General features: G+C 34.4%; 1 protein-coding gene across 3 annotated transcripts in view; it reads right to left on the reverse strand.

The window, feature by feature from the left end:
* Positions 1–20,607, reverse strand: part of LRBA (LPS responsive beige-like anchor protein) — a 728,899-nt gene that overhangs the window by 558,589 nt on the left and 149,703 nt on the right. For all 3 annotated transcript variants that reach the window (XM_033402948.2, XM_033402953.2, XM_012535502.3), the window contains exon 23: positions 492–1,553. In XM_033402948.2, the coding sequence (XP_033258839.1) occupies positions 492–1,553 (1,062 nt within the window). The remainder of the gene's footprint in view (positions 1–491; positions 1,554–20,607) is intronic.

A 20,607-nucleotide genomic window follows, 5' to 3' on the forward strand; every position in this document is an offset into this window, starting at 1 on the left:
CACAAAGTCTCCTGTCTCTTAAAAAAGTAAACAGACCTCATGGAACAATTTTAAACCACATACTTTGTATCTAAAATCATACACTGGCAGGTGGTTTTGCAGGAAGGTAGTCCTAGATTCTGCTTAAAAACTAACGTCCTAAAAAAAAAAAAAAACTAACGTCCTAACTATGACTGGGTCATCAAATAAAGGGTAAAAGTATTTCCAATGTTTGCTTTATAAGCTAAAAATACACTAACACTGAAACTTGAAAGTAGTAACTTTTGATGATACTGTGGTGAAAATAATAATAAAAGCTGCCATTTAACAAACTCATACTGAAAGCCAAACCCTGTGCTAAAGATAATAATCTTCACATTCACTGCATTTATGTAATTGCAAATAGGTTATGAACCAATTCCAAAATAAAATAAAATAAAATCTAAGTCTATACACTTGTCCTATTTCAACTCAATGCAAATACACTTCAAGAAGATAATAAATATAATCACCTCAAGCACAGGCTGATGACGCTGAGATGCTTCCATGTTTGTAGTGGCCTTCAATTCCAATCTCTCAGTATCTGTAGCAACACTGGAAGCATCCAACTTAGCAATCCTCTGCTCAGAAGTAGTAGGAGACTCGAAGGTACTACTATTAGAATCACTATGTAGTTTGGTTTCTCCGGCGAGGTTAGTCTTCTCCCCTACCTCCAGCATCTGACCAACATCTGATTGAACAGTTGCTTGGGAAGCAGTAGTTCCTGGTGAGGTAGCTGAAGACCCTGATGCTGTCATAGTCAAGACTTCAGAATCTTTAGGATCTCGAGTTTCAGTGTCAGTTTGTTTCTTACTTACAGGTTGTTCCTCTTGAAATATTAACTTGTGGTCATTACTAAACATGTCCATTCTTTCATTGGCTTCAGAAGCAGCTGGAGACAAACTGTTATCTTGGAGCTCTGTAGGGAGACTGGCTTCCTCAGTAGGAATACTTTCTACCTTCAGTTCTACATAATCATCATCTTCTTCTTCCTCTACTACAGACTTATCCAATAATTCTGGCACCTCTGAAGCATCCTCTTCTGAAGGAGAACTTATGGAAGCAGTTACTTCATTGACAGTCATTATATTTTTGCCAGTTGTTTTAAAAGAATCAGAGGAAACAGTCACAGCTTCTATTATGTCAGAAGATCCTTCTAAACTCTCTGCATTAGTTGTTTCATTTTTCAGTGTTTCTTCTAAAGGGACTTCATCCAGTAACTCCTGATTTTCTTGCACAGTTGTCCTTTCTTCATTAGATGTATTGTGAGTTTGCAGTTCAACAATGGATGCAGATTCTACGGAACTTGTCTTCCCAATGCTTGACTTTTCATCACTAGTTCTGGTGATATGAGAAGAAGGAGGAGAATCCTTTGTATCTGATTGCTGGGATCCTACTGAAACATTAACATCCCTGCTAATGCCAGAGACTGCTTGAATTGGACTTGAAGAACATTGCCCTATTTCTTCATCAACTTTTCCCTGGTGTTCCCTAAATATATTGGCAAGGTTTTCTTTATGTATTTCAAAAGTGACCTACATGAAAAACATACAAGCAGTCAAAACATGCAAAAAAAAGAAAGAAAGAACAGAGCATACAGAACATAAAAATATTTAATTTTTCAAATATATGGTTTATATAATGCAGTAAGACAGTTTTCCTATAATATCTTTATTTACAGAATGATAAACAAAAGGTAAGTCAATCACAAAAATCTAAACAGTCAAAAACTTATAGCTAATCTTAATGCTAACAGGTAGCATGGCATCAAACAATAACAAGAATATAGTTATTTAACCTATTCTTAAAGACATATAATGTAGGAAAAGAGTACATTATATTCTACTGACTTCTATAACTTGTACCAGGATCTAAGTATGTACCATTGGGAAGTGCTTTGTGCACTACGTAATATATTGTTTCAAATGCAATGAAACCCATCTCCCCATGATTTATTCTCAGCAGAGATAAAAAATATCAATTATGTTCACTTCATATATGATGCAAATCACACACTTAGATATTATATATATTATAGCAGCTCTCTATATATTTATTAAGCTACTAAAACTTTCTCTTACTTACTAAGCTAAAGAATATAAATTCTTTTAGCAATGAAATGAAAAGATCCAACTCTTTCCCTAAGGTCAACCATAATTTTCAAAGTTGAACTGATCACAAATGGTCTGAAAGTTCCAGTTCATCCATCCACACAACCATTCATTCCACTTGTATGCTGTATGTAAGAGATTACTATGTATTCAGCACTGTGAACATCCTCATATCATGCTTATTAGACTTTTACCCAAATAAATGGAAAACTTTTACGGTTAAAGTATGAAAGACAGTGCTGTGATTTTCAATGTCAAAAGGTTTATGAATTTCTTATCTCATCAAGCATCATTATATTATAGCCACCATTATGTGACTGCTGCTAGTGAATTTCAATGGGAACACCTCTCAAAAAAATAAAAGTATAATACATGCAGAAGGTATAAGCATAATTATAGTTTATCAATGCTGGAATTGTTTGTTTATGTAACCTATATTATTATAACATATATAGTAAATTGAACCTTTTAGTCAACAAACCTTTATTGAGCCCTAGTATAGGAGGATGGTAGATGATAACAAAAAAAGAAAAGATGATTTTTCATGCCCAAAGATTCACAGGCCTTTTTGAATCACAGATGTGTATCCACGTGGATACAAGGCAAACAAAATTATAAATAATGCATAATGTACACAGTTCCTTCCATAGCTATTAACTAGCCTTTGCTCATTACATATGCAGTACATTCTTGCCATAATGTGGTATAGCTAAAGATAAGAATGTTTAGGAAATAAACATTTTCCTAATTTTAAATATGTGGGGAACTTTTTTGAATATTTCAAAATGAAATGCATGTATGCAACACTAAAGAGTAAAATGGCACAATGACATTAACAAAATATCAATTTCTTTTACACCCAGAAGGCTGATATCTTCTTTGAACGATGTTCTTTATTTTAATTGACCAATTCCTCATTTATTCATTCAAGAAAACTTTACTGAACATCTACAGTATGCCAGACACTGTGTGATGAAAAACAAAATGTTCCTACCTTCATGGTGCTTATACCCTAATGGAGTGGATGAAAAATAAACATGTAAATATATAAGATAATGTCAAGTAATAGTAAGAGGTTTGAAGAAAAAAAGGAGATAGAGAATAACTGAAGATGACAGTCTAGATGGGAGGGTATGTTTTACTAGGGTAACTGGGAAAGGTCTCTGGAGATGTTATGTTTGAACAGAGACAAGAATAAAGTGAGAGAGCAAGTTACATGAATATCATGTAATGAAAAGACTTTCAGGCCGAAGGAAGAACAAATGCAAAGGCCCTGGAGCCAAAATAAGCTCCGTACGTTTGAGAAACAATAAGAACCCAGCACACAGAGACTGTAGGTGATAAAGTCAAAGATGCAGCCATTGGCTAGATCATGATTAGAGAGCAGTACAGACTATGTTAAAGACTGAATTTTATTCTGATACACATGTAATGTATAATACAACAGTCTTATAGAATGAGTTTAGTTTTGAATAATCATTGGGTTTGATTTTATTCAAATTAAGGATTTTTAAAATTTTTATTATAAAATGTATAAATAAACATGAATATATACAATCTATAGGTACAGGTTAAAGAGTAATTTTTTAATCCCATGTTACCCACATCAAGAAACAGAACACTATTACTACCTCACAATTCCCCTATGTGCCCATCCCCAACTGTGCTCCCAATCTCCCCACCCCTATCAAGAGGAAATCAGTATCCTGGCATTTCTATTAACTGTTTCCTACTTGTTTTTTTAATAGTTTTACTACCTAAAAACTAAGAAGCTAAGTATACCATAAACCCAGCTAGTTTTGTAAAAGAAAGGCCAATATTGCCACAACAAAGAAAGGCTCCAAGGAGAAGACAAGCTACACAGAATCTGTGTATTGGAGCCGGCTCCAGCTTCTCTAAGAGGATATATAAGGCTATTTTGGGGAAGTCTATAGGCAAGGTCATTAGGAAACACTGGGAAATATACAGGATAAGAGAATCTATGAGGCCTAGTGGGGGCCAGGTAGTGGGTATTTGGCATAAGTAAGGTCCAAGAAGAAAACTATTTTATATTGTATTGTCCAATTCTAAGCTCACTATTCTACTCTCAGAAGGAGAACAAAGCAGACCACATTTTTGAGGGGTGAAGTGAGAATCTTCAGGTGATCCAGGCAGCAGGACTAGAGAGAACAGGAACTAATCAACACATGGTGAAGACAAGTAGTCATGAGAACATGAGCCCATCTCATGTGGGTAATTTGTCCTCAGGCTTTAAAAAGATGTTACAAAGGCATCTGGCATTTTAATAATAATAGCTCCCCCTATATCTGTATCTTAAGTCAAACTATTCCAGTTTTGATGGACAGTCATATGTCTGCTACACAGCTGCCATTCTGGGACCTCCCTTCACTACAGTCTTGGAGATCCCCTTCATCTTTCTCCTGTTTCCTGTATCCCATATCTTCCTCTTTGTTTTATTCTCTCCTTTTGATGCGGTATATCCTCCAGTCTGCTTGAAATTTTTGAGACCTAAAAGTAAATTTATTCTACCTTCATACTTAAAAGTCAGATAAAATTGTAGGTCGGAAAACATTTACCTCCAGAATATGAAAGGTATTTCTTCACTGCCTTCTTACTTCTGTGCTTACTGTTGGGAAGTGTGAGATCTTTCTGATTCCTGATACTTCATACGACTTATTTTGTTCTTTTTCATGAAATTTTATAAAGTCCTCTCTTGTTCCTAGTGCTTTGAAATTCCACAATGATTCTTGCAACCGGTCTATTCTGATCCACTGTGCTAAATATACCCACTGGGCCTTTCCAGTCTAGTAACAAATATCCGTTGGTTCTGGGAAATTTTCTTGAATACTTTACACCTTCTTCCCCGCTTTTACCCCTGTTCTCCCTTTCCGGGATTTCTATTTTTTGAGATTGCACTGATTGGTCCTCTAATTTTCTTACCATTTCTCTATTTTTCATGCCTTTGTCTTTTGGTTCTACTACCTGGGAGAGCTCCTCATCTAACTCTTAAACACGTTTTTCATCTCTCTTATGTGATTCTATACTAGTCACTTGACTTCTCTGCTGCTCATATTTTTCCTCTCTAAAATGGGTAGTACAAGGGTAAATACAGATCTAGAAGATTTCATATTTTAAATTTTCCCTGGTGCAAAAAGGGAAAGAAAACTCCCTGTCTCCTCTTTAGCATTTCCTTTAGAAAACCTCAAGTTGGAAATACTTTCTCTGGTAACTGGAGACGTATGTAAATCTTTTTAAAAGATAATAAGCCTCTTTCTAGTTTAGCATCCCTAGGATATCTTTCCTGGGGGCACTGGAGACATTTCTTTCAAACATGAACATCAAGAATGATGGTGCCCTGTCTCCTGTCTCAGTGAGAGTTTCAGCTTATGTGCTTGGCTCCAAGATATAACCTCTGAACATCCGAAAAACTACTCAGAATAATTCTGGATGATCACAGACATGTGGAAATAAGACTGAATCAATTACATTTAAATAATGAAAGATGAGGACTTCCCTGGTGGCGCAGTGGTTAAGAATCTGCCTGCCAATGCAGGGGACATGGGTTCGAGCCCTGGTCCGGGTAGATCCCACATGCCACAGAGCAACTAAGTCCGTGCGCCACAACTACTGAGCCCACGTGCCACAGCTACTGAGGCCCACATGCCCTAGAGCCTGGGCTCCACAACAAGAGAAGCCACCACAATGAGAAGCCCAAGCAGCACAACAAAGAGTAGCCCCTGCTCGCTGCAACTAAAGAAAGCCCGTGCACAGCAACGAAGACCCAACGCAGCAAAAAATAAAATAAATAAGTAAATTTATAAATAATAATAATAATGAAAGATGAAACAGGGGCATTAAGTGAAAAGAATCACAAATGTTTTAACAATGTAAGTGTATTCTGAGCCAACATCACAAAGTACAAAGTGATAGAAACAGACAGAATCATTGCAAATGTCTGGAAAAACACATAAGTAAAAATCAACAAAGTTTGAAGCAGCAGAATGCGAATAAAAAATTAAAACTTTTAGTGATTGAAATTAAAAATAAATCCAAATAAACTGAGACATTGGATAATTAGTAGAGTAAGGATAAGTTTTCATCCTATGACAAGACCAAGTGATACTCCTAATGTGAGGGGGGACTGCCACCTCCCTAGTTCAACTAATATAACTATCACAAAAGAAAGTTATCAGCAAAAACACTGCAATCCATTTCAAAACCAAGTATGCTCCTATACTAAAGAGCACTGTTTTGAAGAATGAATAAAACAGACTTGAAACTGAAGAGTTAGAACCTACATTACTGCCACTATAAAACTTATCCAGGATGTTAAAACAGTACAGTAAAATTTCAAAATCCTATGACTATACCTGCCCAATGTATTTTTATGATGAATGTCAATCATCATCCTAAAACGGTGTACAACAGGGATTTAATGGACATTTCCAAAGCTTACATCTAAATACTACTATATATATATATTTTTTTCTTATTAGGTAATAGGATACAAACTTAACAGAAAAAAATGTGAAAATGGTAAGAGTCCTAAAAAAATTCATTCACACTTTTATGTTAATGCTTTTATTAAGGTTACTAACGTAGTGGTATCATAGAACAAAAGTTTTATAACACCTTACTGTAGCAATCGCATATAGTCAATTATACAGAACTGATCTTTCTTGCGGATTATAAACAATCTGAGGAACTCCTCTTGGATTTTCATGTCCCCTTCAGGGCCAACAGAAGATACATATTTTTGCTATCACAAACTCTCTCTTAAAGATTTGTTTCCATGATGCTCTTACTAGTATTCACTTAAGTTACAACTTCCATGACTGTCATCATAGTTAGTCTTTCAACCATTTGATAAGAGACCATTCATTCTAAAGGTGAAATATAGGTACGTGTAATATAGTTCTTTCTCAATTCTAACTACATTCATAACCAGCAGACAAACTTTCAACTGTCCATTGGAAAAGATAGGTTAAAAGGTAGTATTTAACATTAATTTTTCAAGCACAAGAAGATGGTTTCTATAATATATATTTCAATTCAAAGCAATGTACAGTTTCATAAAGTACATTCTTAATGTGCCACAAGGAATATATTTCCTTTTGTGATAAACAGATTTGCAGTCAAATCTGTACCAAAATAGTGCTTTGTCTTTCCTAAGCAAACCAACTCTTTCCTTTGTAAATATGAATATTAGAAGTGCTTTCACATTTTTGAAGTTGATTTTTAAATCTCCTTTTAATTTACTCCAATAGTCGAAAAGCTAAATGGCAACTGAGTAATTATCACTGTTGTTATTTTTTTGATACCGTTCTCCTAAAGGTATTTGTGACTGATAATTCCTAATTACCAGACACTGTTCTAAATTATTCGGCTAAAAGACTAGTTATTAATGTTCACAATCACTAGATAGCTAATCTATAGCTGTTTGTAATGTTTGGAAAGTACTTCTATAAACTACTAAAGATACTCATAAGCTAATAACTATAACATTTCTTCAGCCATTACTTTCAACTTAATTGACATTCAAATTTACTGATTAGGAGATAAAAGATGAATGCAATATATCAAGAGATTAACATTATTAATCCATGTATTAAAAAATTTAACCTGTAAAATTTAGACTTTTAAATGTTAGCAATGTTTAGGAACTGGCTTTCTTTTTGGAAGTAAATATATCTCTTTCATTGTATGTTATTTTCCTTTGGAAATACCAGCTGTATATGATATGCTAACTTCTAATTCTTAGGTTACCAAGTTTTCCACAGTTGATAAATAAGATATATTTTTCTTTGAAAATAGCTGAGGGACTTTCCTGGTGGTGCAAGTGGATGGGACTCCGCGCTCCCAATGCAGGGGGCCCGGGTTCAATCCCTGGTCAGAGAACTAGATCCCACATGCATGCTGCAACTAAGAGTTCGCATGCCACAACTAAGGAGCCCACCTGCCACAACTAAGAGCTGGTGCAACCAAATAAACAAATATTAAAAAAAATAAAAATAAAAATTGCTGAATCTTCCCATATGGGAATATCAATAAGCATAGCTCAAAATGATCACCACCACACAACAGGAGATATTTTACAGAGACTCTGTTGCAACAGCTTACAACAATAATGGTATAAAAGATATAACAGTTAAAATCAAATTATAAATATTTATAAGCTTACACATATTTACTGATCTATTTTATGCAAAGTACCCTGGTTACAAATCTAAATGTTCTGGTCAAACCTAAGCACTTAAATGCTACCCTAATACAACCTGACTGGAGGGATATTAAGCATATAGCCTAGGTTATCCTAAGAAAACTGCCTAAAATAATTAGTTATGAAGACAACATTATACATTCGATAACAAAGGACAAAGAGAAACAATCCCGTGAGGAAAACAAGTCACATATGTAATAAGCGCTATACACTCATCATGTAATAAGCTCAAAAACATTTTTTGAATAAGTAGTATACTTTGCATTCAGAACACATTACCCCAAAATATGGCACATTGGCACACTATTTTAAGATGAAGGAATTTGAGAAACAGTAGGTATAGAAAAGACTCTCTGACCTTTTCATCCTCCCCGAAGCAAATCATAGAAACACCAGGTTCTACAAGGTCTCTCTCATCTCCCCCTTCTCCTTGAAGCTTCTTATGTGAGAGGTGCCTATAGCCCAGAGGAAAAGAGCACCCTTATCTCAAAGACAGAAGTACGCCGAGAGGAATCGGAATAAACAGGCCTTGATGATTTTCCCCCAGTTTACTACTCTTAGTTCATACCCTTTGTCCTTCCACGCTTTTCCACGACTTTCCACCCTTCATCAAACCTAGTACAAGAACGCTCAGGCTTAACCGTTTCTTTGGGTCTTCACTTCCTTATGAAGACTCCCATTTCACGTAAAACATATTAAATAAATGCACATGCTTTTCTCCTAATAATCTCTCTTTGTTAGTTTAATTTTCATGTCCTGCCAGGGACCTTAAGACAGGAAAAGGAAAAGGAAAAGTTTTTCTCCTCTACAATTCACATGATTTTTTTTCATTTATTTATTTATTTATTTTTGGCTGCGTTGGGTCTTCGTTGCTGTGTGTGGGCTTTCTCTAGTTGCAGTGAGCGGGGACTACTCTTTGTCAACGCAGTGTGCTGACTTCTCCTTGTGGTGGCTTCTCCTGCTGCAGAGCACAGGCTCTAGACACACAGGCCCACTAGCTGTGGCACACAGGCTCAGTAGTTGTGGCTCGCAGGCTCTAGAGCTGCAGGCTCGGTAGTTGTGGTGCATGGGCTTAGTTGCTCTGCGGCAGGTGGGATCTTCCCAGACCAGGGCTCGAACCCGTGTCTCCTGCATTGGCAGGTGGATTCTTAACCACTGCGCCACCAGGAAAGTCCTACAATTCACATGATTTAAATATAAAACAGTATATAGTGTAAAAGTCTCCCTCCCACCACTGGTCCTCACCTGTACAATTCCCCAACAATCAGGTAAATCAGTTATTAATTTCTTATGTATCATTCCAGAGTATTTTTGTGCATATACATACAAATACAAATTCTCACTTTCCCACTTTTTTAACTCACTAATATCCACTATACACACTGTTCCACAGTTTCTTTTGTCACTTAATATATCTTAGTGAACTATCTCAGGATAGTTTTAATTTACAGTCCCTTACGAAGTGTCTTTTCATAAATCTAAAGTACTTTTTACTTAGTTTTCTATGGGTTGTTTGATCATGGTTTTCATTCATTTTTCTATTAGTTTGTCTTCTCGTATCTATTTCTAGGAGCACTTTATATATTAGGAATGTTATCTTTGCTCTGGTCCTAAACAGTTTTCCCAAATTTGTCATTTGCCTTTTGACTTTTGCTTATGGTATTGTTTGGTTTTTGGTCACAAAGGATTTTATATGTTTTAATATAGTAAAAAAAATAGTCTTTTTTTTCTCTTTAATGGTTCTAGATTCTAAATTATACTTGGAAAATTCTTACACACTCCAAGGTTACAGAAGAATTATCTGTGTTTTCTTCAAGTACTTTTGTTTCTCCCTCCACCCCCATCACAGCCCATTTCATTGATCCATAGGTTAAATTTCTTCGTACTCCAACTTTTTTTTCCCCCTAGATGAATCTTCTATTATCCCAACAATATTTATGGACTACTTCAAGTTTTCCCTTTATAATGTACTAAAGTCTTATATGGAACTTTGTATATTTCTGGACTTTCTCTTCTACTCCCCTGGTCAGCCTATCTCTTCAGGTGTCAATACTACATTTTTTAAATTACTGACATTTGGTAATGTATTTTAGTATTCAGTAGAGTTAGTCCCCCTCACTGTTCTTTACAGAGTCTTCCTGGATGTTTTTACTTGTTTATTTTGTCTTACATTTCCTTAATAATTAGTTTACTCTGTTTTTTCTCCACCAAAAGAAAAAATGATTAATTAGTATTTTCCTGGGATTTCATTAACTTTATAAAATAACCTAAAGAAATGTTAATTTATTATAACTTTATGATGTTGAGTCTTCCTATTCTAGGAAGTATGTTTTTCCATTTGTTCATGCCTTTTGTGTGCCCTTTGGGAATGTTTTAAAGACCTTTTCAAGTAATTGAAAGTGTAATTTAGAGATATACACAAGATACTACTGGCAGTATACAGAAATTACTTAATTGTACCTAGAAATAAATGGAAGTACCGAGAAGATGCTGACATTTAAGTTTGGTCTTCATTAATGATTACTCATATGGAGGAAACAAAAGGATTAAGAGCAAGGGGAGATGCCATGCAGAAGGAATTTAAGAAGGTATGTGTAAGAATGGATGGTGAAAGAACATGGTTCATTTAAGACACTGAAGTTATTTGGTAAAGCAGTAACATTAAAGCATTTCTAGGAGTGACGAGCAATAAAAATAGTGTAAGCAGTGTCAATGGCAAGGAGGTAACAGACTACTAAAGGCTTTGGGAACCATGAGAAGGAATCAAAATTTTATCATACAGGTAAGGGCAAGCTTTATTTATTCACTGCTTAAAAGGCAACGCAGCCAAATAAATAAATAAAAATTCTTTTTAGAAGGCAACTCTGTGATTTAACACAGACAAATTACAAAGTTATTTTCTAATGAATTTGACTTGTAAATCCTACTATTCCACTTATATGTAGCTTAAAATAAACCCACTACAAAAAAAAATAATGAAAAACAAAAAATGGGACATACCTATATACAAACTGCCAAGGAAGGGAAAAAAACAAATTTAAAAGTAATACAATTGTATTTTTGTTTACATTGACAAACACTCTCTCCGGAACCAAATTTTAGTAAGGTTGCTCTGAATCCTCGTCTCACCTGGGCCCTCTGTCCTCGTCAGACCTACAGCTCTGAGTTTCAGCAAGAATCCTAGGTCAGTTTAGAGAGAATCCCCCATCCTCAATATCTGTTCACACTGACATCTGATCAGTTCCTCATTCCCCACCATCTCCCAGGTGATATCTAATCAGCCTGGCCTGTCTTCAGCAAGAACCCTGTTGAAGTCCGGTTAACCAGAATCTCCCCCACCCCACATGTTTCCTCTTATTAAATTTCCATCTACTGAAGCCCTTCCCCCCATTCCTACCTTGTTCCGTGGCTATAAAATCCCCATTTCTCCTTGCTGTATTCAGAATTAAGCCAATCTCTACACTCAGGTCTTTTTTTCCCCTCTTACAAGAGTTCCTGAATAAAATCTAATTTTACTAATTTAACTATTGTCTGACTCTGGTTCTCTTCAACTACATTTTAAATTAATTTCAATGTATTTTTTAAAAATTACCTCCACTAATTTTTCTGAACAGAGTTTTAGAGAAATCCAGAATATGAAAAGCAAATTAATTCACTCAATTATTTCTTCCTAGAATTTTAAGTGGTCTGATATTCAGATGTTACATCAAAGTTGCAACTTTTGGTCTCAAGCTCACCCCTTTTAGTAAGCAATGCTAGTAAATATAAAAACAAACTTTACTCTTTCATAAAATGATTTTTGAATGAGACTTCTTTATTAACACCAAGTGAGGATGCAATTTAAAGAAAGCCTTCCAACCAACTTAGTATTCTCTTAATCTCTATAAATCATACTAACACATGGAAACATTCTAGAATTAATTTAAAAGAAATTTACTTAAAGAAATATTCTTCCCTCCAACTTCTTTAAAGTATGAAAACTTCCATCTAATCAATAATTGTTCCCTATTCCACAACATGCCTAAAAATATACACGTAATAAATACTAAGTTAAGCTCATTTTGATGGGCAATACCAGATATGTTTTTAAATACTTGCACAACAGCTGAGATACACAGAATGCTTAGTGTACACTATTTTAAGCATCTGGCGTATATTCAGACAATCTTCAGAGCAACCCTAAAAAGACAGGTAGCATAACCCTCATTTTATATACATGAAGATAGGAAGCACAGCGACATAAAATAGTATCACACAGCTACTAACTTACTAATCTTTTCGTTTTTACAAAGATTAATCTTGACCAATTTTATTTTCTTAAGAACAATCCAGACAGGTACTCTTGTGCAAAGCTAGAATATAAATTCATACACAAGTTTTTAGATAGCAACTTAGCAATACCTACTAAAACTTTTAAAAACATGTGCAGACTCCTAATCGAACCTTAGGAATTTATCCTACAAAATAAGAGACAGTTATACAGGCGCAGGCTCATCACTGCTCAAAAACAAGGGAAAATTAAACTATAGTGCATATGCAATACACTATAATACAACTCAACAGATTTTTAAAATATCACCTCCACCAATTTTTCCAATAAAATTTTGGAGAATGCCAGAATATGAAAAGTAAACTTGAATCATTTATTCAATCATTCCTTCCTAGAACTACATGTGGTCTGATAGCATTCAGACATTACATCAAAGCTGCAGCTTTTGTTCTTACCTTTACTTCTCCCATAATATTATGCAATATACATATACCTAATAATATGCAGCCATTAAATTCATGTAAGAAGTGTATCATTAATTGAAAGAGTACAGTAAAATAACGTAAGTATTATAGTTTTATAAGAAAATAATTATATGTGTGTGTATATTTATATACAGAAGACTGTAAAGTCTTGCACCAAAATATTAAGTCATGCACAGGTGATTGGATAAGAGGTGATTTCTGGATTTTGTGCGTATACATTTGCAGTAGGTTCCACATTTCCTACAATGAGCACATATAATTGTACAAATAAAAAAACAATAAATACTATTTGTTTAAAAAGTTTGAAGCCAACGAATACTTTAGCAATTAAGTATAAAATACTGACAATCCATGAAATATGAAAATTTTATAACTCTTGAAATTTCTTACAAGAATACGTACTTTTAATTTTATTACATAGACACCATAAACTCACACATACAAATACATGCATGTTTATATTTGCCAGTTTATACCTTGTGATTTTTAAAAATACTTTTAAGAAACCACTTAGCGAATTCTAACAAAACTGATTTCCACATGCTTTTTGCCCAACCTAAACTGTACTTTCTTCTTATATAAAATGACTGACATTTATGTTTAAGCCATTTCATCAGACTGTTAACAGCAAATAAATCTAAAGATAATTTAAATAATCCAAGATAACTAAATACTTTACCCCAAATTTATCATCTGGGGAGAAAAATCTAAGTCATATCATATCTTTAAGTCAAGTGAAAAAAACTTTTACTTGTTGATTATTTTAAGTCATAGATTGATTCTACCTTGGCAATATAGGCCACCTAGAAAAAACACAGTTTTAGTTTTATTGTTTAGAAAAAAATGTTTTTGGACAGTTCTTACAATTCAGAACATATTAAATGCCTTAATCTAAATTTCAATTAAAGAGTAGAAGCATTTTAGCGTACCAAGTGAAAACAGTATTATTTAATTACTCAAGATAATGTTCAATTTGAAGCATTAAAAAAAGGTAAAGAAAAAGAGGAATAATAAAAATCTAGAAAACACACAAAGTACAGTTACACTAGAAGAGCGCATTACTGCTTATAAAACCTAGTTCAGCTGTTGGAGGAGAGGGATACAGTGACAAACAGCTTCCCTGCTACAAAGGTGGCAGGATATCTATCAAACTGGACAATAAAATTGCAATTGAGTTTCTTTGGCTTTTTATAGCAGCTACATGTATCCTGATGTAACTCTGCAAAAGCTATCCAATTCTGCAATGTTAGTTTTTTACACACCAGTTCTTTATGAAGAACCATGTTATAAATCTGTGATACTAAGATTTTAAATGACTGCAAACAGGAAAAAATATACATTATTTCAGTATTATATGCGTTGAAATATTTGTAAACCTTTAGAATTAATATCTTCAGAGAAAAAAATTTGGTTCCAATAATTTCAGCAGAACTTTTATCAGCATGCTACAAATTGTTCACCTACTTACTCAATCACTTCAGCTCCATCCTAAACTTTATTAAATATTGATTTGAAGAGCTTTAGAGTATAAGTTTTCCATTTTACTTTAAAAACAGATATCAAGATATTAAAATTCAAAAAAAATTAACATAGTTACATTCAAATTAATTACTTTATATAAATTTCATTAAAGAGAAAAAAGCTTTTTAATCAATGAAGAAAATTCATAAAAGAGAAATAAAACTGAAAGACATTTATGAAACATTAAAATTAAAGGTGAAAATCACAAGAAGCAACTTGTAACTTTAAGTTTTTCTTTTCCCCCTCATAAAGTAAAGCTTCAGCACTTATTCTTTAAGGTATACTTTAACAGCAAAAAGGGACAGGTGTAGTTTTACTCAGACAAAATACTCTACATGAACTTAATCACTGTTTACTCCATTTTATAACTGTAATCCTAAAACTTGAGGCAAAGACTGGTTCTTGGCTCAAAGTAGGCAAAAGAAGCCTCTCCGTAAAGTACTATTTTCCTTGCAAAGGTTTTAAGATCTGTTTAAAGCCCTAAGTCACTGGAGTAAAGAAAAATATGAACTAATTTTATATATATATAAATTCACACAGAAAACTTAAGGCCTGTTTTGGGTTTCTTGTGTATAAATTTGAGTCTAAAAAATACTGATTTCAGATACTTCATAAGAAAAGTAGTTTATATTTCTTCCTTTAACATTTTCTGTGCCTTAAAATATGCTCCCAGAAAGAAAAAATACATTTTCCTTTATGATAAAAAATGTATTAAGGGGTCATAACTGGGGTCCATATTTAATTTACATAGACTTCTTCTATCTTCATTATGCTTTCTAAAGAGTATATTATTATTAGCATCTTAGTGTGAAAGTGGGAAGGGGATAATTTTATAAAAGTTAGTCAAAATAATTCCCTGTACAATCTGAGGGGCCCTCAAAATTTAGAGTACATAAGAAGGACTTATTTTAAAATGCAGATTTCTAGGAACATACCACGAGATTCAGATTAGGATTCTGAGGTGGGGTCCAAGAAACTAGAAGATGTGCATCCCAAGTTCCTCTGATGAGATGATCCCTAAAACATACTGTGTGTGATTCTGACATAGACTCAGATAGACACAGGCATAGATTCTGACATAAGTAATTTAAAGACAGCTGCTACGGCTATTTCCTGGGTCGTGGATAAGAGAAGACTGAGGCACTAAGGCACACACAGGGTGGCATGGCGCCACATGACAGTGGAACCAAATAGCCCCAAACAATGATGGCGTAGTCCTTCCTCCTCCTTCCTGAAACAAATATTTAACATGCAACTGCCAAGCACTCAGCACTATGCCCCGTTACGGGAGATATGACGAAGTATAAAACCCTTCATCCCTGCTGAGAGCTTACAATTAACAGCCACTTTTGACCAAGAATATAATATGAGAGTTATTACAGGATCATACTTGCTTAAATAAATACTAGTCTACATTTCCTATATGACACATTACTGCTCTTCTTCATGTACTTTACACGCCCCCAAGCAAACCAAACAATTCCACATGCTTTTCCCTCAGGGAAATCATCTATGCACCTCTGCTTATGCCAATTCCTCCACCAGTGATTCTCATCACCCCAGTCTCTACGTACCCAAATCTTATTTATTACCCTTCAAGGTTGTAGTCAAATGACATCCATTCTACAAACCTCTCAAAGGCCCTCTCCTTTCACTGTGAATCTCTCTTCTAGGACACTTATTCCTTCCTGCCCTGTCTTTCAGTACATGTATTATCTCCCGTATTAGAAAGTAACTTCTTTCAGGATAAGATCTGTTCCGGATTCATCTTTCTATCTTTCGTAGTAAACCTGAAGGTACTCAACTAGAAGAAGACAGGAAAAACAAAAGGGAGGAGTGTTAAGAACAAAAAGAGGAAACATAAAGGTAGAAAGGGGAAGAAAAGAGGTGGGCCACTGGAGTAAGACCTAGACACAGAGTGACTGAAAACGAGTAAGAGAGCCCATGGAGGGTCTGACCAACAGACAGGGGAGAGGGGGGAAGGGAGCAGAGACAAAACAAATATAAACAGAGAAAAAGAAGAGGTTGGGGAGGGGTGGGGAGAGAGAAGATAGGGGGTACAGAAAGGGTGGAGGAACACTGGAGGGAAAAACAAAGAAAGAGAAGGAGAGGGATGGGAAAGAAGGAGATGGTGGCTAAAAGAAGAAACAGAGAAATAAGCAAAGAGGGAGCAAGCTAGCTAGGCAGTGATAGAGGGTAGCACAGACTGCACCAGGTATCCACAGTCAATGCCAATGCAGGGGGTTGGGTGGTGATTCGTTGGATATTGGGAAGAGGAAGAAAGTAGGGGGAAGAGAGGGAGTGAGGAAGTGGGGGGAAAGAGGCTAGGGGAGAAGGAGAGAGAGGAGAGAGAAGGGGGGTATTAAAACCTTTGCCTTTGAGCACCTGAATTATTCATAGCAGTGAAAATGAATGAAGCAATGCTACATGTAACAATAAGAAAGAATCTTAGAGACAAAAGGTTTGATGAGAAAAAATAAGTAACAAAGAGCTCACACAGTACGACATCCCTTTCATAAAATACAGAAACAGGTAAAATGAGAGATTATATTATTTAGGAATACATTCTTTTAACTTTTTCAAGAAGGGAATAATAAACACTAATTCAAAATGATAATTAGATTTGGGTTGAGGAGGGTAGTTATTAGAAAGGGAGAACTTTTTTTAAGCTGGGTAGTCACACAGTTTCCTTTATAACACTTCATAGCATATATGCCATGCAAATTATTTTGGATGTAATTAATTCTTCATTTTAAAAGCTGTATTTATACCAAACATGAAGTGACTAGGGCCTTAACTAGTATGCTGGCAGTAAGAATGAGAACAAAAGAATTAACAGGAGGAATGACAGAACTATAACAAAGGAAAATAGTCGTTTAATTCTATTTCCTGTGATTTCACTCATTAACTCCTAACTTCAGATATACACATATATTACCACATTTACCATTTTTAGATTAGACATCGATGGTTAAGAAAAGTTTAGAAACTTCCCTGAGTTTACACAACTAAAAATGACTATAAATCAGAATTCAAACCCAGGACTATCCTGTCTCCAAAGCCCATGTTCTCTTCATTACTTACACAAATAGACTGGTGACTGGATATAATATTTAGCCATAAATGCTCAATAGCTCAAAGGTGCCTGAGATTTCTCCAAGTCTGACTCTTTTGTTTTGTGGACGAGACTAGGCTATTGGACCTAAATAGCCTATCATTTCAGTTCTCAAGCATTTTAGTCTCAGGATCCAAAGTACTGGTACCTCCCGAAAATCTTTACTTATATGGGGTATGTCTATTACTAGCTACCATATTAGAAATTAAAACTACGAAATTCTACAAATATTAATTCATTTCAAAAAAGCAATAAACCCAGTATATGTTAATATAAATAAGATATTTTTTGAAAAATGACTTTTTCAAAACAATAATAATAATGAGAAGAACGCTATTATTTCATATTTTTGCAAATCTCTTTCAATTCTGGTTTAATAGAAGATGGCTACATTCTAATATATGTTTTTGTATTCAATCTGTTGTATTATATAGTTTTGGTTGCAGTACATGAAAAAAATCCATCCTCTAACTAGATACGTAGCTGGAAAAGGAGGCCCTCACCACTCCCTGAAATGGTCTCCTGGGCTCCCAAGGTCTTCAGGCTGTACTTCAAGAATTACTGCTCTAAAGGTTACATTCCTTTCGCCATTCTTCCTAAGGACACGACAAACTGGAGTGTACACAAAAGTGCTGAATTAACATAGAATATGTAGAAATTTTTTTAAATCTAATTTATATGGGCACTTCCCTAACTGAGAATTCTCCCAGATATACCTGAAGTCCAATCCAAATTATGTGAAACCAAAACTCAACCGTTTTTCTCATTATCTCTTGTAAAGGGAAAAAATAATACCAGCAGAAAATCAGTCCAGACTGCAGTAGCCCACTACAACCGAAACCAGAATAGCTGGGCATCAGCACAAACTAAAGTAAGTTAGACAAAAGGTGGCAAAGCATTTCTGTGAAGTGCCAAATAGTAAATATTTTAGGCTTGGGAGCCAAAGAGTCTCTGTCACAAATACTCAATGCTTTTAACATGAAAGCAGTCTTAGAAAATATATAAATAAATACAGGTGGCTGTATTTCAATAAAAATTTATTTACAGAAACAGGCCAGGCCAGATTTGGCCCTCAGGCCATGCTTGGCTGAACCCTGCCTTAGGGGGTCAGCTTAAAACTGGTCAGCTTAAAAATGCAGTGACTAAAACAAAGCCATTTTAGAAAATCACATCTTTGCCTTATTTAGCACTGGATTATTCTCAAACATAAATCTGTAGAGTAGTATCTTCCAATCTAAGATATCTTTGTAAATCCTTATGATAATAACACACCTTCCTCTCACTGAAGAAGGAGGAAGAAGAATGAATAACTCTTACGTACTTACAAATAGCTAAAAGTTATTCAAACACCCAAAAACATATATTTGGGAAATGACAATATATTCCAATAGAATGGCAAAATATTCCAGAGTAATAGCTATGACAGTCAATAAAACATTTAAAGATATACCAAATTTATCAATTCTGTTCTTTATCCTTCTAGTTAATTTATAATTAATATTTATTTGTTAACTATATTCCTTCTGTGTATATATAGAAAGAGTTCTTAAACAAGATATAAAAACCATAAACCATAATAGAAACTAATAAATTTTACTACATTAATTATTTGAAATGTAAAATTTCCTCAGAAGACACAAACATAAAACTCCAAACATAAACAGACAAGCAACAAATTGACAGAAGACATTCATAAACAATATAGGTAGCAAAGGATTAAGACCAAGAATACATGAAGAACTCCCACAAAACAACAAAAAAATGAAAATTAGTATTATGGAAACACAGCATTTAAAATTCATCAAATTTGCAAAAATTTTTAAGCTCTAGCCATAACAAGTGATAAGGTGATATGAAGCCATGAGAATTTATACATTGCTGGCAAGAATGTAAACTGATATACCACTTTGGAAAAGGAATTGCATTACCTTGTAATGTTTAACATCTGCACCCTACAAATCATCAATTCCACTTCTAGGAACATATATAGAGAGAAACTTCCCAATATATACAAAACGCATCAAAAATGCTCATCAACTGGTAAGCAGATAAAGTCATACCATGGAATACATACAATTGAGAAAATTGACCAACTACATTGGTCAATATGGATGAATCTCAAACAATGATAAGTAAAAATAGAAAGTTGCAGGAAAATGCATTTAATACAATACCATTCATATTAAGTATACACATGAAAAATAAAATTCTTTAGTGTGTTGTCTGTGTGTCTGTGTGTTTCTATAGTTAAAACATAAATAAGACATAGAAATAATGAAAACACCAAATTCAGGTGAGTGGAAGAAGAGAGAGGGGTTGAAAATGGTAGACAAAGCAATTGGGATAGGGAACCCAATTCCATAAACACTGGTAGGTACATTATTCCTTATACTTTTTTGTATGTCTAGGACATTTCATTAATATTTTTAAACAAAAGCTATACATAAATAACTAACACTGGCTTAAGTTTAAAAAAAGAGAAAGATTAGTGATTCTTCTAAACCAGTTCTTTAACTGACTGCGACATGAGCAAAGGCAAAATTAGCCAGAGCTTTTTCTGTTTAGTCAACCACCTTATACTACTAAAATAACTTCTCATCTTTGAATATTGTGCGCCACCTTGTGTTCAAAAAGCTTCAAAATACTACAAATTTCAGAGAACCATATCTTGAAAATGGCTACTTGAAAATATAAATTCCTTCATGCTGTGTTATAAGGTTTCACTTTATCAACTTAAGCACGCATGAAAATGACATTTGGAACAAAACTATTTTGATAGAGAAGAAGTTGGAAATATTTTATATTTCTTTTTAGTTATTCCCTTTTTTAGTTGTTCACTTCACTGCATTTCCAGAGAATAATCTGCC

This window comes from Orcinus orca, chromosome 4 (genome assembly GCF_937001465.1).
Source record: "Orcinus orca chromosome 4, mOrcOrc1.1, whole genome shotgun sequence".
NCBI classification, from domain to species: Eukaryota; Metazoa; Chordata; class Mammalia; order Artiodactyla; family Delphinidae; genus Orcinus; species Orcinus orca.